Source organism: Lepisma saccharinum, chromosome 15, assembly GCF_977018435.1.
Source record: "Lepisma saccharinum chromosome 15, izLepSacc3.1, whole genome shotgun sequence".
Taxonomy (NCBI): domain Eukaryota; kingdom Metazoa; phylum Arthropoda; class Insecta; order Zygentoma; family Lepismatidae; genus Lepisma; species Lepisma saccharinum.
The window spans coordinates 8,251,357-8,274,465 of NC_139243.1; the positions used below are offsets into that span (position 1 = coordinate 8,251,357).

The 23,109-nt window shown below is 39.4% G+C and overlaps 1 protein-coding gene across 1 annotated transcript in view; it reads right to left on the reverse strand.

The window, feature by feature from the left end:
* The window catches only part of LOC145999559 (endochitinase-like), a 29,943-nt gene extending 15,335 nt beyond the window's left edge, over positions 1–14,608 (reverse strand). Inside the window, exons 1-6 of the mRNA XM_083136566.1 lie at positions 14,518–14,608; positions 11,134–11,228; positions 8,542–8,720; positions 6,748–6,928; positions 5,962–6,184; positions 4,842–4,968 (exon numbers count right to left, since the gene is read on the reverse strand). Coding sequence (XP_082992692.1) covers positions 4,842–4,968; positions 5,962–6,184; positions 6,748–6,928; positions 8,542–8,720; positions 11,134–11,206 — 783 coding nt within the window. The 5' untranslated portion in view covers positions 11,207–11,228; positions 14,518–14,608. The remainder of the gene's footprint in view (positions 1–4,841; positions 4,969–5,961; positions 6,185–6,747; positions 6,929–8,541; positions 8,721–11,133; positions 11,229–14,517) is intronic.
* Positions 14,609–23,109: the final 8,501 nt, after the last annotated feature.

A 23,109-nucleotide genomic window follows, 5' to 3' on the forward strand; every position in this document is an offset into this window, starting at 1 on the left:
TTTTAAACAAATCAATGTTATTCTGCAATTTGCCAGCATTGGAACCCAACACCTTTTGAATACTAAACAACAATATCAGCTATTTTGTTTTGTTTTTGAATATCTGTTCATGCTAATCGGGACTGATAACACACTTTTTTTTATTTAAACAGAAAATCATTATTAGGCAATTTGACAACAATTTCTATGTATATCTCCATCATGTCCAAATCCCACAAAGGGGGGGACATGTTCGCCAAAATGCAATAAATGGGGAAGAATTCTGTAAACTAAAAAAAATTTTATAACTATTAAATTAAAAATTAGCCAACATTTGGACTCGAACTTGGAACCTTTCGAATACTAAAACCAGTCACAGCCATTTTGTTTTGATTTTTAATATTTGTTCCTGCATAAATACTAATGGGGACTCAACACACTTCTTTTTTTATTTTAAAAACAACATCATTATCAGCCAATTTGACATTGTGAATCGAACCCGGGACCTTTTCATTACATCATAAACATCCTATTTCCAATTAGTTCATTTTCTGTTTTGTGCACAAAAAGCTAATCGGAACTTTTAAACAAATACAATTGAATATCCAATTTTCACCAACATTGGGAATCGAACCCTCAACCACTTGGTTAAAACATCTCGCAGAATAAAAACACCCCACCCCGCGCTTCGCCGTGCCTCGAACCCGGGGACCTTTTCATTACAGCATAAACATCCAATTTCCAATTAGTTCATTTTCTCTTTGTGCACAAAAAGCTAATCGGAACTTTTAAACAAATACAATTGAATATCCAATTTTCACCAACATTGGGAATCGAACCCTCAACCACTTGGTTAAAACATCTCGCGGAATAAAAAACACCCCCCGCGCCGCGCCGCGCCGCGCCCGGTCGCCGCCGCCGCTGCCTCCGCCGCCGCTAAACACAAAACGCGGTCGCCATATTGATTTTATTCAAATACTATTTATGCACAGATGGACTAATCGGGACCTATAATGGCGGGACAAAACAATTGGCCTCATTTAACTACCTAGAAAATCGAACCCGCGACCTCTTCATTACCAGGCGACAACAATAACCACCAACTAAAGGCCGCCATATTGATTTTATTCAAACACTATTTATGCACAGATGGACTAATCGGGGACCTATAATGGCGGGACTAAACAATTGGCCTAATTTAACTACCTAGAGAATCGAACCCGCGACCTCTTCATTGCCAGGTGACAACATTAACCACTAACTCAACTCGATTTTCGAACTCAACCATTTAGTTGCCTTTATTTACACACAGGCTAATCGAGACCATTCAATATTGACATCGTCGCCTTGTAATCAAGGGGTCCCAGGTTCGATACTCGGTGGAGGCACATAGTGGTCCGAATCACCACTTTTCAACTGTAGCTCCAATCCTGATTAGTTTTGCCGTGCATAAAACGGACTTAAAAAAACTAACTCAATCTATCAATCAATCAATATTGACTCTACCAGGAATCGAACCCTCCACGCCTCTTGTTTTACAGAGCAATAACCTTAGCCGCTAAGCTTTCGGGGTAAAGCACCTTCGGCGTCATCTTTAAATCATTTCTTCATGTCTTTGAATCATACGCAATGGTTGCGCGCGCATTTCCTCCACACACACACAAACATACGCACGTGTTAGGTTAGCATACATCAAGAAACAACGTGACAAATCCATTGACCCCCTCCCCCCACCGCTTCCGATGTCTTCAACGTGATCAGACACGTTCTGCTGACTCAACAATAAAACAGCTCGTACCCCGCTACACCGGATGTAACATAACACCAGTCGCATCGAATTTTTGCTGACGCGTAGGAACGAAGTGCTGCCTCTCTACTAGAAGTATTTATTTTATACGAGAGCGCTCTACTAAGCTTATATTACATTTCTTGGATCTGAAGTGAAACAAAGTAATAATTCTTATCCCACAATTGATGCATGTGTCACTTCAGATCAGAAATGTAATATAAGCTTAGTTGAGCGCTCTCGTATAAAATAAATACTTCTCCTATATGAAGAAATTAGAATGAAGTCAATGAACTCAAGCAGGACAAGGGCAAGGAAGGCAGAATTGCAAACAAAGTATAGAGAGAAGGATCGAGAAGTAAAGAGTAGTGTTCGTAGGGATCAAAGAAATTGGGTAGACAATCTGTCTCAGCAGGCGGAGGAAGCAGCAAAAAAGAGGAATCTTAAAGAACTATACAACATCACAAAAGTTCTGTCAAGGAAACAGATGCAGAGAAATCGACCAGTGAGAAGTAAAGATGGTACCCTCCTTACGAATACCGAGGACCAACTGAAACGTTGGAAGGAGCACTTCTCTGCAACCCTTAATCGCTCTGTGGATGCTCAGATAGACCAGGGGGAAGAGGAAGATGATAATGATGGTGATGTTGGCCCCAATGTAAGAATTAGGACGGATGTTCCAACAGTAGGAGAGATTAAACAGGCTCTGAGAGAGGTACGTAATTGTAAAGCAGCTGGTGTCGACAACATACCACCGGAAGTGCTGAAAAGTGATATAAACACCACAGCAAATATGTTGCAGCCCTTATTTGAGAAGATATGGATAGAGGGAGTGATGCCTAAGGACTGGAGGAGTGGCCTGTTGGTGAAGCTACCGAAAAAAGGGGATACATCAAAGTGTGACAACTGGAGAGGTATACCACTTCTCTCCATTCCGAGTAAGATCTTCACTAGAGTTATCCTAAACAGAATTAAGGAGCATGTTAACTTGAGGCTCAGAAGAGAACAGGCAGGGTTTCGACCAAATCGCTCCTGTATTGATCAAATTAACACCTTGCGGATAATTTTGGAACAATGTATAGAATGGTCATCTCGTCTCTATACAGTTTTCGTTGACTTCGAGAGAGCATTTGACTCGGTCAACAGAAATGCAATGTGGAAGGAAGTGAAACGATATGGAGTGCCCACAAAAATTCTTGATCTTATCCGAGAAACTTATCGTGATTATACATGTAGAGTTATACATGAAGGCCGTGTATCTGAACCAATAGATGTGCAGTCTGGAGTGAGGCAAGGTTGTATATTATCACCTACAATGTTCCTGATCGTGATCGATGCAGTGATGCGAAATGTAATAGGAGGGAAAAGACGTGGTATCCAATGGGGATTGAATAACAGACTAGAAGACCTTGATTTTGCAGACGATTTGTGCTTCTTATCTGAAGCACATGGTGATATGCAAACAAAACTAGCAGATCTGATAGAAAGTGCAAAAAAAGCAGGACTTGCGATTAACTCCAAGAAGACCAAGGCACTGAGGATTAACTCCACAAAAACAGACCCGTTTAATATTGGTGAAGAGATTATCGAAAATGTGGATAGCTTTACTTACCTGGGTAGTGTGGTGGAAAAAGACGGAGGGGCGGCACAGGATGTTTCTCAACGAATCCAAAAAGCAAATGGCACCTTTGTGAGGCTCTATCCAGTATAGAAAAACAAGAAGATATCTATGAAGACCAAACTTCGTATTTTTCGAAGAAATGTTAAGTCTGTACTGTTGTATGGGTCTGAGACATGGAAAGTAACAAAAACGATTACCTCTAAATTACAGACTTTCATCAATCGCTGCCTGAGAAAAATTTTGAATATCTTTTGGCCAGAAGTGATTCAAAACCAAGAACTTTGGAGAAAATCTGGAGAAACCGAGGTGTCCATACAGATAAAGCGGCGAAAATGGAATTGGATAGGGCATACGTTGAGTAAGGAAAATGAGGCTGTCGAGATAGGCACTAGACTGGAACCCGCAGGGAAGAAGGAAAAGAGGGAAGCCTAGACAGACGTGGCGAAGATCTGTTCACGCTGAGGCCTTGGAGGAAGGAAAGAGCTGGAATGCAGTGAAGAGAATTGCCGTCAGTAGGACCAGGTGGAGATGCTTTGTTGATGCCCTATGTTCCACAGAGAACAACAGGAATTAAGTCAAGTAAGTCAAGTCTCCTATATGAAGAAATTATAATGTAGAAGTGCTCATGAATGTCGTCGCAGAGCAAGCTGTTCTTTTTCCCACAATTGACGTATGCGCTGCATGCACCGCATGCGTTCACGAGACGCCTCTGAGTAAACACTTTCTGAGGAGAGTATGGAGTCTGTGCGGTGATAGAGTGTTGTGATTTTGCATATTAAGTGTATTTGTATTTTTTTAAAAAAAAATTCAACCATGAATAGGAGGAGGTGATCCGAGTCCGACAACATAAAGTTTGTAGAGGCGTAGGAGAAGTAAAATTGAAAATAAAGAATTTACGTTCTACGTACAACCAAGAACAATTGAAAATAGAAAATTTAAGTAAGTTATTTTTCTTTCTAAACTCGTTCTCGTGCATTATTGTATTCATTTCTCGTAAAAAAAGGTTGTGAATTGTTTTAGAGCTTTTTTTTTAAATCGCAACTACGTCGACGTGTTCATATTGTCAAAAGAGCACCAAACAGCTGCAGCAGCCACTATCTCAGAAAGTGTGTAAACAGCTACTGCCACATAATGGTCGAGTCGAGCAGACAAGCCAGTAACTCGTCCCAGTAACTCTCCCGCTTACTCGACCACTGTAAACCAGCCTTAAGAATGTGCGTCTCCTTATCGACTTCCTACAGACTGTTCAAGAAAATCATGCTTTCATTAGAATACGACGCCAGGAGTCCCGCCTTCGAATCCCGGCCTGGGCATAGCTGTTCTTTCCGAGTGTCCCTTCATCATATCATCACACTTCCTCATCTTCGGGATTAGCCGAAAGTGGCATGAAAGAGAAGTAAAATAAACGAAATCAATTCAAATCAACTTATATAAGTAGTTGTTAATATTACGTACCACAGTGTATTCAGCCAATGTCTCGTTATCCACATTTGGGTTTGGATGCAGTGGGCTGGGTGTATCAGCAAATCCTTCCCATCCTCCTCGAAGATCATATGTGTAACAGTACACGGCATCCACAATGCTGGAAAAGGCGAGGTTGAGATTAAAAATGAACACCTATGAATTCTCTCTAGTTTGATCCCCCTTTCTCTCTCTCTCTCTCTCTCTCTCTCTGTTTCGCTTTTTTCTTCTCTTCCTGTCTCTTACTTTCTATTGCTCCTTTCATGTTTCTTTGCTCTCTTGCTTTTTTTTAACACAGCTAGGTAAATACCACCTTTATGTGGCAACATGACACTTCAGTTACCATTTGGGGCTCGTAACAGGGTGCAGCGTGCTACGTTGAAAATCCAAGCACTTCAGATTGAAAAACATATATTTCCAACAACTTTCCCCTATTTCCATTTTTCGCTATTTGGACTAATAACGGGGTTGTCCTATGGGATCGAACTTTTGAGGAGAAATAGATCAAGAAATGAATAGAGAGGAGGGTATGGGAAGAAAAATAGAGAAGAAACATATGTACCAGAGCAGAACAGCCCCGTCCAGTTCGCTGCACTTTTTGACACTAGGTGTAGTGCAGGCAGAGGCGTCTCGTGAACGCATGCGGTGCATGCTGCGCATGTGTCAATTGTGGGGAAAAGAACAGCTTGCTCTGCGACGACATTCATGACGCATGCATTGTGGGAAAAGAATTATTACTTTCTTTCACTTCAGATCCAAGAAATGTAATATAAGCTTAGTTCAGCGCTCTCGTGTAAAATAAATACTTCTCCTATATGAAGTAATTAGAATGTAGAAATGCTCATGAATGTCGTCGAACAGCAAGTTGTTCTTTTCCCTACAATTGACGCATGCGCAGCATGCACCGCATGCGTTCACGAGACGCCTCTGCCTGCACTACACCTAGTGTCAAAAAGTGCAGCGAACTGGACGGGGCCAACATGGTGGAAAGGCTTTCTTCATTGAGCCGTGAAATAGATTTAACTGCAGCTGATCTATACAAGAGTTCAGCGTTCCAAGTGAAACCAGCTCCTGTTCTACAAGCTATTACGATTGGATCCTAAGATCAGCCTACCTGCAAACCTCCTCCACATTGTAGCCAAGTTCCACTAGAGTTCTGTTGATGGGAACAACGGCCGAAATCTCGAGTGCGGGGTTCAATTCATCCATGGCAGCTCTCAGCTCATTGAGGAACACGATGAAGTTCTCTTTGTCCTCCGGTCTCCCGCCTCTGACGTCATCTCCTGGATATTCCCAATCTAAGTCAACGCCGTCGAAATTGTATTCCTCCAGGAGACCTGTAAATACAATCAACAATTATTTTTCACTTCCACATTTGTATAAAATGGAACATAGAGGTCTTATTTCTCCCAGTAGCCTGGTATTTTAAATCATGTCATGGGATCTTTACACTCATCTTTAAATTTTTAGACTTGGGTTGCATCCAGAGCACGACTATTGCAGAATATCTTCAGTTATGACGCAACCTTTGTGCTAAACCTTAATTCATAAACCATAGAGGTGTTTACACTACAGATTCATTATTACCACTTATATCGATCTTTCCTATTAGATGACATGATGTTAATACTCTGCGTAGACGGGATTGTGTTAGCAGACAAGCTGACAGAAAGAAGTCCTGACATTAACCCTTTCGCTGGATTGTTGAACGGTACTTTAAAGATAGTAACATATTTTGAAAACACCTTTCTGAAGTCTAAAAACATCTTTTTTGTCCGCCTTTTGGAATCCTGGTTCAAATTTACCGTTAGGTTCCTCAGACATACTATATCGGAAGTACGAAGCTAAGCTCTAACAGCGACTCATCCTTAACTACTTTACGCCAAGCATCTCCACTTACCAATAAGGTCCGAGATAAAAACGTCGCGCCTTTCCTTCAAGAGCACCATGTCAGAGAATTTCCCTGCATCCTCTGGGTACCAACCCCCTAGGGACAGCGTTGTCTTCAGCCCCGAGACCTCGTTCTTGAGGTTGGTGAAGTTCCTGAACCCTCCAGAGTGTCCATCCTGGTCGAGGTCGGTCTGAAAGTTAACCACATGATTACCTAATAGCAGTGTGCAAATTAAACTTCTTCATTTCGGGTGGCGAGGTGGAGGGTTGTTATCCAGTGGTGGATTCAGGTGTGAACAGGAAATGCGTATATCACATTTTACAGTGAAAGCAAGTTGCTATGTTACCAAGAGATTTAATAATCATCCCCACAGGTTAGTTTTCATACAAAGGAGTAATTTAATTCATTTTGTAAATCCTCCATCTTTATACATAAACTCCATTTTTAACAACTCCTGAACACATTAACGAAACAAATGAGAATCGACACGTACAAAGTTAACTTTATAATATATAATCTCTCTCTTCTACACAAACTATTTTATTTTTTTCCTTTACACAAATATAATTTCGGAGGATTCACTGATCCACCACTGACTGCACTAATGTATTAACAGCCTTCTCGTTCTACAATAAATTTAGTTTTAGTATGTTTTTTAAAACAACATTTTTGAATTTTTACATCATCAATTTCGCTTTCTTGTGCAAGAATTTAACGTGAGAAAGATGAAATGAGAAGTGATAAAATGGTTTAGATGTTTTTTTAAATTGTAATCATTAAAATATATAGTATATTACAATAATAATCTATACTGGCAGTTTCACAATAGTGAGACGTTGTTAGTCATTACTAGGGCTAGGATTTTTATGACTTAGCATATTTTTTTTTTGGGGTAAGGGTGATGTGTTCCATAAATATATAGAAATTCATATTGTGAAGAAACTAATTGAATTAAGGTGCTTTTTAAGGGCATATTTGGTCATATTTTGATGGATTTTCGGCCATATTCAGCATATTTTCGCTTTTTCAAGAAATATAGTCATTTTCCAAGTGGATTCGTTCTTACGCCCATGTTCACTCGAGTTTTTTTGTTTTTTTGGACCAGCAAAATATTTTTTTATTTTTAATTTGAGAATTTACAGCAAGTATTCATTGTACATTTCAAGTCATCAGGGCCCATAAAGTGAACTAAAAATAGTTTGTATATGAAAATATTTCAGCATAAGTTAGATATTTATGTTTGAAACAGTCTAGTTATAAGGGCATATTTTTCAAATGATAGTGCATATTTTGTAAAATTTTAGGGTATAAGAGCATATTTTATTTTGCATGTTTTGGTGATTTTTAGGTCATTACACTTTCATTTGCAAACACGAAACGACATTTCGTCGCGATTAGCCGAAAGTGGAATGAAAGCAGTGTATACTTACAAAAAAACAAATACGAAACGATATTTGCTCAGGCAAAATGTAAAATCGAATTCTTTTGGATGGGATCATTCCTGGCAGGAATACTTCAGTCTTGTGGAGGGGAATTCCCTCATCCCCCTACCGTTAATTTGCATACGACCAGTTGCAATAGGAGCCATGGCATCAATAACCAAGATTAATATGTACGCTGTATCCATTTAAATAGTTCGACACAGAGACGGCCAGCTCAATTACAAATAATATGAACTGGATAGGAAGAATTAGGGAACTGCAAATATGCTTCTTCTGGAAAAACTAGGAGTGGTATGACATTACGGCATGATAAAAAGATGACAGCTCTAGTGCTATCACTGAATGTAAAGCCACGGCTTACCTCAGGGTAGTTTATAAGGACCTGCCACGTATCGTTGTTCACCCCAACATCAGAGTACATCAGATAGTTGCAGAGGTGTGTGGGGATGTTGTCCACTGTGTACGAGGCGTTCTCGTATATTGGCCAGGACTCGAAGTAGCAGGAGCGACGAGCTTCAGTGGCACGAACATTTCCAGACGCTGGAACAAGGGAAGATCAAGCCAATGTAATGTTTATAATAGAATACCAACCCAAGTGCTAGCGTTAACACTAACAATGTTTCTGAATCATATCAATGGGATTACATGAATGATATTTTGTGCTTGAAAGATAAATTCTCATACACTTAGTGACTAATATTTTCTGCTCCTTTTACATTTTAAAAATCCTTGCTTACATTGCTACAATTACAATAAGCTTACGTAGAATAATGGAACATCGGATCGCGTAATTTCATTTTACAGCCGTTGGTTGCTTTACCGACATCAATTTTAAGAAATTACATTTTTTATCGTATGTCTTATTCTTTCCAATAGAAGTCAGTTGTTTTTAAACGGCTGAAATTCTGTAAATAATGTATTGTCCGACATATGTACATATGGCCGGCGCCTCCACCACGTAACGAACTGCAAGGTTCGTGGGATCTTACCAAGAATCTTAACCATTATGCTTGGGTGATGTAGCTTTGTCATTCATTCATCCTCACTGGTGAGCACTCACCCTTGGCAGATAACTTGATGGTAATGGGCGAGAGGTTACTTTTACACATGAAATGGCACAACACTAAGAATTTGGTTTATATCTTCTAGTTTAGATCAACATGGTTAGAGAAGGATGTTACCTGTCTATTCGGTGATGAAGAGTTCCTCGGAGAAGACTCTTAGAATTGCGCTATGCAGGCTCGCTCTAGCACCCCGATGTTTCTCGTTCCTCGATCCGAAGCAAAAGACCCCACGTCGCCCGCTACACTCTCACTTATCCTTTCTTCCACCACCTGGTTATTGCTCCCTAATACCCGTTGATCAGCAACTTACTTATAATCAACCAGGAAGATTGATTTGATACTGACTTAGCATTCTTTGAATGCTTCAGAGAGTAACGGCCGACGAAGGAGGTTATTCCTTCTGGCTTGCTACTTTTCTCTAATCAGGGGAACCTGTTACGATTCTTAAATGGAAGAAACGTACCTAACACCCTTACTTTATTTAAACATTCCACATTTAGACACACACACACACACACGCACACGCGCGCGTATCGCAGTATTTTTTTTAAAAAAATGCGACAATTGTTTCTGTCATCCTTTACTGAATATTCATCAAACTGATAATATTATGGGCCGCGGTAGCTCAGTTGGTAGAGCATGTGGCTACCACACAGAAGATAAGCTCATTGAATCATATCGAGAATCTCTCATGTAAAGGGTGACTAAATTAACATATATCAATAAAAAATCTAACGTAAAATTAATGCAATAGGAGGTACCAATCATACTAATATTCATATGCTCCATTGCATTTGAATTCTTGATGGAACATGGTGTAATTATAATATATTAATAACTAGGGCTCGGATAATTATGCATTTTGCATATTTAAGAATTTTTAACTAAAAATGCATATTTCATATGCAGGTGCATATTTGTATGAAAATAAGTTGATGTTGTGCATATTTATGTACCCACAACCAACCAATACCGAGCATATACTGTATTTATTTTTCTTCTCCTCGCTTCAGGCTTCTCTTTTCTCTGTCTTTCTTCTTTCAACAACTAACAAGTTACAACTTCATTAAAGCATCAAAATTATAGATGACGTTAAAGAGACCCTCGCCCAGGTTGAAGATCCTGTGTATGTACAGAAATTGGATGCGATATTGAGAAAGAACAGTGGGTATGCAACGATGGTGAAAGTTTGCAAAATTCTGCATACAAATGGAACTTGATGTGTCTGACTTTGTTGCCGTAAAATATAGTCCACTTGTATCTTACGATGTGGAACGTGTGTTTTCTGAATATAAGACTATTCTAGCTGAAAACAGAAGTTTAAATTTCGAATATTTGAGACATCATGTTGTTATCAAATGCAATCATGATCTTGATCTGTAGTTTATTGTGTTTCATTTAACGCAGAACTATATTAATTGAAAAAAATCTGTGTAGCGAATGAGCATTCAGAATAATGCATATTCATTGCCTGGCATGTAATCTTTCACAGTTTGTAATATACAATATTTATAAATTAAATGGGTTTTTAAAGTGCATATTTAAGTGCATATTTAAGTGCATATTTTACAATTTTTAGTGCATATTTTGCGTTTTTTAGTGCATATTTGTATGCAAATTTTGCGTTTTTTTAGTGCATAACTATCAGAGCCCTACTAATAACCAACTTGCTGCATATGCATAGGTAAGCTAGAGTAACACGTCTGTGTTACTTGTTATTATGACATTTCAATTTGAAAGTTACTTTTAATATTTTGTGGAATCTGCTGGAGGCACACTCGGTTTCGGCACAAACAGATAAATATATTATTCTTCCTATTGAAATGATGGTCAAAGCGAGTAAAATTACAGTTTTTCACCTTTAGGAAAAGAAGAACAGAATACTGTACCTGGTCCTGGACTTGCAACTGATGCGTTGAAGGCAAATGCAGCCAAAACTGCTAAAATGTATCCAATCTTCATTACTATAGCTTCTATGTATGTCCTAGAATAAAATACACCACCATTGTATTGTACTTTCATTACACACACCCTTGCAGATTTAAAGCACCTATATTTACACACACACACACACACACACACACACACACACACACACACACACACACACACACACACACACACATATATATATATATATATATATATATATATATATTTAGAAATATTGGATAGCGTAAACACCGTTCGTTCAACATTAGAATGAACTCCTGCGGTCTTACGAAAATGTCATTCACTACATTCTTAGTCATCTTTCAGTTGGTTCAAGAGTTTTAAATACCTCCACTATGTCACTGTAACAAACCTGAGCGGCAAGATTTTGCTCAACATAAGATAATTTAAACGTGTATCTAATATTGTTGATAGCAATTTAGTTTCCACATGCTTCATCTTAGAGAACACTCTTTCACGTTTCACACGAACAACTTGTCACAGAAAACATCTATTTTAAATTCAGAAACATTTTATGTGTAAAAATTACTAAATAAGTAGTACATGTTTGGAACGGTGCCATACTGTTAGCGAACGTGCTCGTATCGAACACGTGCTCTTAGCGAACACACCTAAGGAAGGATTTGCAGGTGCGTTCTGTTAGCGAACACAGCTACGGAACGAGTTGCAGGTGCGTTTTGTTAGCGAACACGCAAACTTGTCCTGTCTTATTTGTCCTTGCAAGCATGCAAGTGTTGCCCGTGATAAGCCAACTTGCGTGGAGAAACACAAACACCTCAGTGGCTGTTTCCTCTTGACCTGATCTGACTCACCCCTGATCATTCTTCAATCGGGTCTTCCTTATCGCACAACAGTTTTGCTACCTTGTGTTCTGACGTCAGACGAGGAATGCCTACGAGGTTAGGTTACGTTAGGTTCCATTAGCATAAATACAATGAAAAAATATTATCTAGTCTAAGAAAACTAAACATAGCTAGCCTAACCTAACAACGTAGGCATTCAGCCATGTTCCAAATTAGGCAGGGAGAACTTGGGAGTCTCTAGCGGTAAAAGGAAGAAGACTTACATGAACATCAACACCCGGATGAAAACAGCTTTGAAGCAACTGAAAATTGACAATAACATTTACAAATGTCTTAGGAAGTTGTCCTTTGTACAAAAAATAACGTAGGTTGATTAACATTTACATTTCCTATGTCAAATTTGATTTTTAAGGAAGATGAAATGTATCAATATTTTAACAAAAACTTTCATGTAGTTAACCTAAATTGTTGAGGATCCTTCATTTAGCTCATTTCAAACACAAAATGATTATAAGATATCACTGGCAACACTTGCATGTTGGCGACATTCAAGGACAAACAAGACAGGGCAAGTTTGTGTGTTCGCTAACAGCACGCACCTGCAAATCCTTTCCTTCCAGTGTTCGCTAAAACCACGTGTTCGCTACGAGAACGGAATCTTTGGAACAATCATATTATTTCAGTGAAAACATTGGAATATTTCGCGGCGCACACTTTGGGAACTGCTAACCTAAGCCATTCCCCAGGAAGTCGATTTTCACTTATAGAGCTGTTTAGGATAAGTGGAACTTCCGCATGTAGCTCAATCTCGGATACACAGAAGTGAGCAGAATTAAGCCTGATATTTTCTTCACTCGGTTTTAATGTCAAAAGCCTGGCCACTGGATTCACCAGATTTACAGTTTCGTGACTGATATGTACTGTACATCGATGCCGCTAATAAGAAAGTCAAAAAAGCGGTGAAGTGTTTGTACAAACGCCGTGATTTTAAATGACCCTAAAAAAAATATTTAGTATATTCACAGTAATAATTTGTATATGTTATGATTGACAAAAGTCTAAAATTTAATTTTTAGCAACCTATAATCCACATGAACGAAGGAGTCACCTCTTTACGCACAAAACGTTTTGGTATGCTGGTGTATCGAAACGTGGCTTGATTGGAGCTTTCTTTTTTGATGGCTATGTTACATCAGAAAATTATTTGCAAATGCTGCAGAAATACTTCATTCCTGGTCTTCGACGGAAACGTTATCCAATTCGTCAGCAATGGTTCCAGCAAGATGGAGCTAGGCCGCATACAACTGAACCTGTCCTGACAATCGCTACACACATTTATTTCAAAATGGTTTAGAGTGGCCTCCAACTAGCCCTGATTTAAACCCGTGAGACTATTTCTTGTGGGGTTTCCTAAAGCAGGGAGTTTTCAAACGAGGACTGCGATTACTAGATGATTTGAAAGCAAACATCGAACACTGTACTGCACAAGTTAGTCGTGCAACCCTTGGTCAGATATTTGACAACATGTTCAACCAGGTGCATGAAGTGATAAATCGTCAAGGTGGACATTTCGAACATGTTTTCCATTAAACTTTTGCGTTCTCTCTATCAGATTATGTAATTATTATTTTTAGTAGTTATCATAAATATTTTAAAATGCCATTTGAAATCACGGCGTTTCTGTTGAAACACCCGGTAATTTCAATTCTTCCTCTTTTGATTTGAAATAGATTTCATTCTTCCACTTATCTTATAGTCGGCGAGACATTTTTCGTTTGACTTTAATTCGCTTCTGTGTTGTTCAGAGACTAATTTGCATATATACACATGATCAGGGTGGGGTGTATGTAGGCGTAACTTGCCCCCTCTCGTAAAATTTTCAGGTTAAAATTTGCAAGTTAAGGGCATTTTTGTTAACCTCCTGCGACCTAAGGAACAAATAAATTAAGAGTAATTTTTATGATTCCTCAAATGTAACAGTTCATTATAAATATAATACTGGACACTATTGTCATCGGATGGAAACGTTTCGATTGTGCACCCCCAAAGTTAGACCTCAATTTACGCGCATGGGGTTGTACGTTCTTATTTGGGAGTGTGTAATTGCAAACGTAGAACAAAAAGCAACCTTTAATCGGGACTTTGCGGGAAAAAAATTAGGGGAGTGTTGAGGAAACTTTGGGAGGAGGGGTTGGGAGTGTACGGACAAGTCACTGCACATGATTTTGGACAGCAGATTCAAAACTACAAATAATTTTTTTCTTGTCAATTTTGAGTAATTTATTCTTCAGCCACATATAACGAATAATGTAGTACGTTGGAGAACAAAGTGGGATAGTCCAATTGTATCACCATATTGCACATATGCCACTTTCGACTAATCGCGACTATGAGGATGAGCAATAATATGAAATTAGAAAAGGAACACTCACAAAGAACACCCATGGCCAAGCTGGGGCTGGAACACGGCAACTTCTTTGCTGAGATTCTAAAATGTAAGCTGTGTTTTGTACTCACCTTCAGATAGGAAAAATCATCCAAATACTAAACGCTAATTTCTGCGTCTTGTATTTATACTTTCCTATTGACTGAGCCCAATGAAAATTTCATCATCTGTGTCCTTTTGTGAACTTGACCGATAGATTATTATTGTCTTGATGTGAGTGCATGTTATCTACGCCTTTCATTTTCAGAGATAGGCATGTCTCGTTGCTGTATTGTTCGAAATGATTTTCTTTATTGCTAACCATTTCGCAATTTCTCTTCATTTAGTAGCCATGATCTGGAACGCACTGATCTTTAATCAGATTAATTATTTTCAACTAGAAGTATACAAAATACTTAATTTACTTTTGTTTTTAGGAATATGTTCTGGATTATATTGTACATAAGATAGAACTTAGAATCTTCTTTCAGAGCTATTCCAAAATTTCAAAGGCGGCAAGATGGACAACTTTGTGTCACATTTCAACTCCTAGGAGAGAGTACACATTCAGGATTGCAAAACTGACGCTGCTTTTTATCATATAGGAGATAATAACAAATAATAATAATAATAATAACCCGTGGCGCAACAGCCCGGTGGGAGATCATACAACCAGTTACGGAGTGACGTGTGATCAGCACGACGAACCCCCAGTTGTTGTTGTAGGTTTCCGTGACCGGGTTACGCTACTCATTCGTAGCTCCCCAATTTCCTTACGACGGTGGGTGGCCACCGATCCCATACTCAGCCCGAAATCTCAGGAGAAAAGTTGTTACGCTTTCCCCGGAAGACTCGAAGCAGCGCGCGTCCCGTAACCGAAGTCCTCAGCCTGACGTAAATTTTCAAGTCGGACACTACCCTCTCCGCAGGAGATTAACGGTTCAACACCAAGTCATACGCTCGTTTATAACCTCCGCCTGCATCGTTTGGCAACATAGATGCAAGGAGGGGCTCTTCGTATGATATACGGAGCAGACAGGTACAGCAGAACTGCTCAAATCCATGACAACTTGGACCAAGAAACCGCATACGAGTTCATGCGGCCTTAGATAACAAATGTTTGGGCGATGCAGCCCCACCACCCTAACCTAGATTAGAATGATCGGCCAGGTACACATCCGGCACGTCGGACTCACAAAATTCCCTGGCCAAATTGAGGGAAACCGTCAACTCTCACCGGAGGCTGAAGTCAATCAGATCGAACTGGGACACTAAAGCCCATACGACCAAAGAACAAACCGATTTTTTGTCTCCAGATGTGAGAGTTTCCAAGTGCAAAATGTTGTCTTGCCACACGACTGATATTTGCTCAGTTGTAAATTACACTTTCTGCTGCCAACTTGCACCCTTCGCTCGTGGTTCACGGAGAGGCAGAGGATCGGAGACCGATTCGTTTGCTACCCTGCGGCGCCTTGCCACCTATTTAGCTGTCAAGGATAAGTTTGGCAAAGCAGAATACCTGAAAAAGAATTTCTCTTCTCCATGGCGACTGGACCAAGTCGATTGGTTCAAGTTTTCATGTGACCCTCCCTGACTTTCGACGGAGAGGACAAAATAGAATTTGAAGTTGGTTCTTGGAGCGATACTTGGGTGGGTGGCCACCAATGAAGGAGCGCGGAGGTGCTTCCCTCCAATCCCAAAAGAAGTACAACTTGTCCGGCAGACGTCCATTCATCGCTCGCGACAGTGGTGCGACAATGCCAGGCATAAATCCATGAACAACCACCATGAACTACAACACCAACAATACAACAGGGAGGCAAAGCACAAACAGGCTGAAACTCCAATGACAAGACGAGACAAGACAATGTATCTCTGCCTGCCTGTGTGAATATTAACTTTCCTCCATACCTCGTATATAGCTTAGCAGAGGGGACATGGCTGTATTTCTGTGTGTATGGATAATAAAACATTGTAGGCCATTACTATAAATGGGTACTCAAAGTACGATATTTTAATGTATATGATTTTTAATCTTTCCAGGTACCATATTTAGACATTCGGTAGATGTGAAGAAATATTGAAAGTGGAAAATGTCTTTTCTCAACTGAAGATTGCATCATGAATTGGTAAGTACTATATACTCTTACCTGCTTGAGAAGAGTAGAGATATGTAATACTATGTATTCCTGTATGTTAGGATCACAGAATTACTACATTTATATTTTAGCCAATGACCCAATGCAGTAGGAGGAAAGGGCTTCAAGAGAAGGTATTCCATACCTTTAACCTCTTCTCCAGTCGCTGACGATGTTGAAAGCAATTCAAACGGAAATTGTAAATATTGAATATACGCTGAATACCACATAAGACGTTTTTTAATATCATAAAAGCGCAATTGGTATCAAAGCTATAATATGGTTCAGTATTGTTTTCTTTTTCTACGAAGAAAATCTGCAGTAAGTCACAGACCAAAAAATGAATTTTGGCCCGGTTATCCGCGCATCTGGACTATTGTGCATTGCCGTAAACTTCCCGCTTGTGAGCAGGCGGATTGGAGCGATTTGACAACGCTGTAATTTCTGCCAGCCTCATAATTTCGTGTACCCTAGTATACAGTATTCTTCATCTTTTAGGATGATATATATGTATGCTACATTGCAATTTACAAGAATGAAATAGTATATAGCTGTGCTCTATTGATAACAAAGGCCTGTGTTACTGAAATAGCGGGGAAAAAATAGTAACCAACACATTCGATAAACTGTGCTAAAGTACAGGTATTATATTGTTTGCGAGACACACTTCAGAGGAACGGCTGCTGAAATGACCAGATAAGGCCAATCAGATATTATCTCATTTCATGTGCCTAAATATCATGCTACGGAGTTCTCTGTTACTAACAACCGACTTTTCCTGTTCTGCAGCCAATCAGATCATCGAGAATAAAGGTTGTTGTTTAAAAAAATTTTACACAAGCTTTGCCCCTGTCATCGACAAACTTTCCAGTCACTTCAGATTGGTGACGCAGTCAGGCGCGCCTCTTTCGTCACACACTCAGAAATTGCGCGTCTGCTCAGCGACCGAGCATGCGAGGTGATGGTCTCACGATTTCGCCACCAATGGCCACAGGTTCAAGTCATGGCAAGGGTATGGGTGTTCTTTAGTGAGTGTTCTTATATCAATTTTTCCTGATCATCATTCATATTCATTTCGGAATTAGCCCGAAGAGTCAGAAAAGGGACGTAAAATAATAAAAATACGGAAAATATCACGCAATGCTGTATTACGCACAGTGATTTTTTTTATATTACAACTATAATTCTTTCTATTCATAGAATAATCCTGCCTTTATTATATTATATAGTGTAATGTGGAATTTAAAGTTGACACTACCATCTTTCTGATTGTAATGACTCGAGCCCGGAAGTTTGGCAAAATGCCTCTTTTTATCTACTGCTTATATTGATAAAATTTTTCCGGATATACGTTTTTTATGTTGTTTCGAATGTTTTAGAAGCCTTTTCATTTTGCCTATTTTGCCTATTTGGGACCCCACTGCCTATTTTTAATTATAATGCCTTTTTTGCCTTTTTCAATGAAATTTGACCATTTTTTTAAAAAAAATGTGTATATGATTTATTTTTCTCCCAAAAAACGTTGTTGGCATTTATTTTTCTTCTTTTATTATGTGAATAATTTTCACCTTATTTAAGTAATATTGAACTCACGCATGTTTCAACATTGCTGAAGGAGAAAAGTGTGAAAAAAAAGTATTTCATGCTGATTTAGGATATTGCCTTTCCGTTAACATTTCCATCTGCATGATTGACTGATGAATACCTGTTGCAGAACTCCTGCACAATTACGTCATCACGTCCAGCGTCAGTGTCAGGAGGTTATTGACAAGAAACGGCACTAATGCCCAAGGGCCTTTGCATTTATTCCAAAATCAAGTTCTCTATCTCTAGTAAAGTTCTGCACTTTGGAGGGAAAGGATCGTGTAGTTGTCATCATGCCGAAATTTAGTGTGCCATTAAGTGGTAAGTTACATGGTTACGTGCATGAATTTGGTGAAAGCACATTTTCGACAGACAGTACTATTCTTCTCTGCAAGATATGTGAAAAAACATTCAACCATGAGAAAAAATACTCTATGTCTCAGCATGTGTCAACAGCAAAACGTAAATCTGCAGCTGCTAAAATGATCGGACAGAAGAAGATATCCCTAATTTCAACAGCGGTCACTTCATCCAAAAGGCAATCTCAGTTTTCTCTTGAACTGTGCAAAGCTTTCATGGAAGCAGGAATACCTTTTTGGAAAGTGGAAAACAAGTCACTGAGGAAATTCCTGGAGAAATACACTAAAGAAATGGTGCCGTCGGAATCTACGCTGCGGAAAACATATTTAAGCGTCTGCTACGAAGAAGCTCTGTAAAGAATTCGTGCTGAAGTTGATGAAAAGAAGATCTGGATTTCAATAGATGAAAGTACTGAAGCTATGAGACGCTATATAGCCAACGTCATCATAGGAACTATGGAACCAACATGCGGAGAATCCTCGTCATTTCTTCTCACGTCAGAACAACTAGAGAGAGCCAATGGTTCGTTAATAGCTCAGTTATTCTCAAATTCCCTACTTCTGCTCTGGCCAGATGGTGTACATCATGATGACGTGTTACTTTTTATCAGTGATGCAGCTCCCTATATGAAGAAGGCTGCCATAGCATTGGAAATTCTCTTCCCGAACATGCTTCATATCAAATGTGTAGCCCACGCAATGCACAGAATCGCTGAAGAAGTAAGACTGTTGCACCCAGAAGTGGACAGGTTGATTTCGAACACAAAGAAGATATTTCTGAAATCTCCCTCTCGAACCCGAAAATTTCAGGAAGTTGCGCCTGAGCTTAGTTTACCTCCGCAACCAGTCTTGACAAGATGGGGAACCTGGATATCAGCAGCTATATATTACGGTAACAACTTTGAAAAAATCAGTGAGGTGATCGATGCTCTTCCAGAAAATGAAGTGGCTTCAATTCGTGAAGCGAAAAATCTCCTGTGCTATTCAGAACTGAAGAATGAACTGTCGTTTATTTTTGCACATTATGGTGCATTCCCACAGAAAAAAGAGGTGGGACTCTTATAGCAGCCATGAAAATCTTCGAGGAATCTATGCAGCAGATGATGGAAATGCCAGGAGAAAAGGGGTCAGCTGTTGCGGAAAATTGCAAACGGGTAGTGAATGCAAATGAGGACTTGAAACAATTTAAAAAAAATTGTGATATTGTAAAAGGTGAAAATGCAGTTACCAAAATGAGTCCAGCTATACTGCTTTTCCGGATTCTCTGGAGTACCGACGCGCAGAGGGGTAAGCTTGTGGGCGGGGCCAGACTGGGTGGGGAAGGGTGCGGGATGAAAGCAACGAAGTGCTGCGCGGTATAAGGGCCGTAAAGCTAAACGCTTTCTGCTGCCAATTTCTTCTCTTATTCTCAACAATGGCCAGTCAGGCCCGTAGCCAAATATTCTTTGTAAGGGGGGGGGGCGAAGTCAATCCTAGAGGGGGCTTTAATATATTGTGTCGCATTGGCATATATAGCAGGGTACGCAGAGGCACTTGCCCCCTCCCCCAAAAGAGATAAGTAACAGAAACTGCATTAAGTGAGTCCTTTCAAAATAATGCTTCATAATGATTCCGTCTTAGTTTCCAGTATGTAAGATTTTTACGCACAAAGGAATCTAACGAGAATCCAGCAACACCATTGTGTTGTGTTATGCAAGAAAAATTGAATTAATTAAATATTAATGGTTACATATTATCTACACTTTGATGATTTGTGTAAAAATTTGTAATACATTTTTTTGAACTTGCTAAAACATTAAAACATGGGTCCCTTAGTCCACCACAGACTCTATTTCCTTCAAAGGGGAGACTCTTGCATCACTACACACAACGTTTGCCTACTGGTTACGTTAACCATTTTGCAAAATATTGTGTGAATTGTATTATATTATAGTTGAAATACATGTTTTGACACCTGACAAATAAATAGTAATCCCTTGATTGATTCATGACTTCAGGGATTACAGTGTCATCATTAATATTTCATATTAAGTTTCATAGAGAGAAATTCTTTTAATAGGGCGCAAATAACTTTACGGAGCGCCATGGCATTATCTTTAACATTTTTTACTATAGATCGTTTGGCTCCCAGGGCCGACTCCCGCCGCCCCATAGCTATGGCTCTGAACTTTGACTACAATAATAGGAGAGATTGCGAGCGAAGCGATCAAGAAAATTTTACGAAATGTATTTTTATTTGTATAAAATTTGAAATCGAAGGGGGGCAATTGCCCCTCTGTGCCCCTTGCAAGTGCCCTTGGCCGTCTGGAAGAAAAATGCAAGAAACACATTAGAAACTAATTCCATCATGACTACCCAATTGTCCTGCTATTCTTAGATTCTCCTAGTCTAGTTTTTTACTTCCATGTTTGCTTCCCCTAGAATGGACTTCGGTCCAAGGTTGGGGGGGGCAATGCCCTCTGCCCCTGTGGTTGCGGCACTGTTTATGAGTGTCTCTTCATCAATTTCACGTCATCACTCATTGTTGCGATTAGCTAGAAGTGGCAGAAAAGCAACGCTAAGTAACAAAAATTGAATATCCACTCCCTCTTTCTACCACATGAATCACTATTATCAAAAGGTAGACTTGAGAAACAAAAATTTAAGCCTTCGTAATGCCTCTAGCGCAAACTCATCGAAGTCTGCAAATCGTTGAGCTCGTTTCGGATGCTTCTTGCCCGGCGTTTCCAACAGGGATGTTCCATCCTTTCCTCGCGATTGTTTCGCTTCCTTCCGGATATTATAGACGGTGGATTTCCCAATTCCCGTTAGGGCAGCTGTCTCCAAAACACATTCAAGTACTGTTTTACCACCTCGTTCAAATAGGTTCTCGAACACATTCAACACTATGCGGCGCTCTCCTGAATGCAGAGTTCCCCTAGACTTCCGAGCTGACATGTTTACTACGGAACTACTGTACCAAGAATGAGCAGTCGAGTCGCACCCTCCCGTGGATGCCCCTCCCCTCCGCGCGGTCATTGGACGAGGCGCACACCCTTCAACATGCGCCGAGAACGCGAACGCGTTCTCTTACTCCAGAGAATCCGGGAAAGGAATATTTGTTTTTTATATATTAGCTTGTTTTATGTCGCTCCAATAACTTCTGTCGAAGTAGAAAGATCACTTTCCATTATGAAAAACATATCTCTGACAGACGACTATTAATGAATGTTGAGAACTTATATAATACCTTGTACTTATGTGCAATCAAGACGGAGAAAATTGAAATGCTCTTCCCAATGTAGAAAGTAAGTGACTTCCAAATGTGCCTTTTTTCGGTTTATTTTGCCTTTTTTTTATTTTTAGTGCCTATTTTCCACATTATAAATGCCTTTTTGCCTGCTTATTATAACAAAAATAAATGCCTTAACTTCCGGGCTCTAGTAATGACATCCGCTTCAAGAAGGTTAAACTAAAGGTAAGGACGTATTTAGGGGGTCCAGGGGGCTCCGGACCTCACCGAAAGACTTATGAAGTACTAAAATTAAATAATGAAAAATATATTCGTTTAGTCTTTGTTGTATAATTTCCTCTGAACTTATTGGAAGACAAGGATTATATTGGGATCATACGGCTTTGAAGGATATTACAAAGAAGATTTATGTACCGTACTACTCAAAATAATATGCATAACATATTAATCAAAAACTTACTTTTCTCCAACTACATGTAACATCATTTTTGTTATTCGATAAATATTCAATTATTCATCTATTTGACATTAATTTTATGTAAATTATTCCGATCTTAACTACAGGTAATCTACGCAATGAATATGCGCTGTTATATCTCTATTCTTATACAGTATTTTTACCTATTCGTGTAATAATAATATAATATTAATTTATGTATTGTAATTAGTATTAATTTGATTTAATACAATTATCTTGATTTAAACATTATTATTATTATTATTCAGACACTTGGTTTTGACCCCCCTACCCGAAACATATTTCTAGATATGTGCCTGACTAAATGTAATGACTTTCTTTTACGCCACTTTTCTATCTTTTGGGTTAATAGTGATGAGGATGATGAATTGTGAAGTTATGAAAATGGTTGATCGGACAAACACGATGATACATACATGGAACCTGCGATCGCTGGCTTTGTAGCGCGTTACGTTGTCCCAGCTTACAAGTTCCCATGCCCACTGCACCGCGCCATGAAAGTGATATGGAGGTAGGGGCCCATACTATTTCGACTATATTTTGGTGATGTGATCAGCACCTCGCCCCGGCCGCCATTTGCCTCCTTCGTACAGCATTGTCCCCAGATATCCAGATGCTGAGTGAACCCCAGAGCTGCTTTTATGCAAGAACAACGTCGGAATAATTCCAACCTTATAGTATTATCAACTCCGGGAACCGTACCCTGGTTTCCCGTGTTGCCCTACCAACTGAACCACCGCGCTTCCCTTGCAGAGGAAGGTAAAGTGTCCATCATCATGTCCATTCACTTGGTTCAAGAATCGACAACGAAGAAGTAATGATAATACCATTAAGCCTTGTTTCCATGATATGAAAAACTCAATATGCTGACCAAGGCAGAAATTAATTTTATT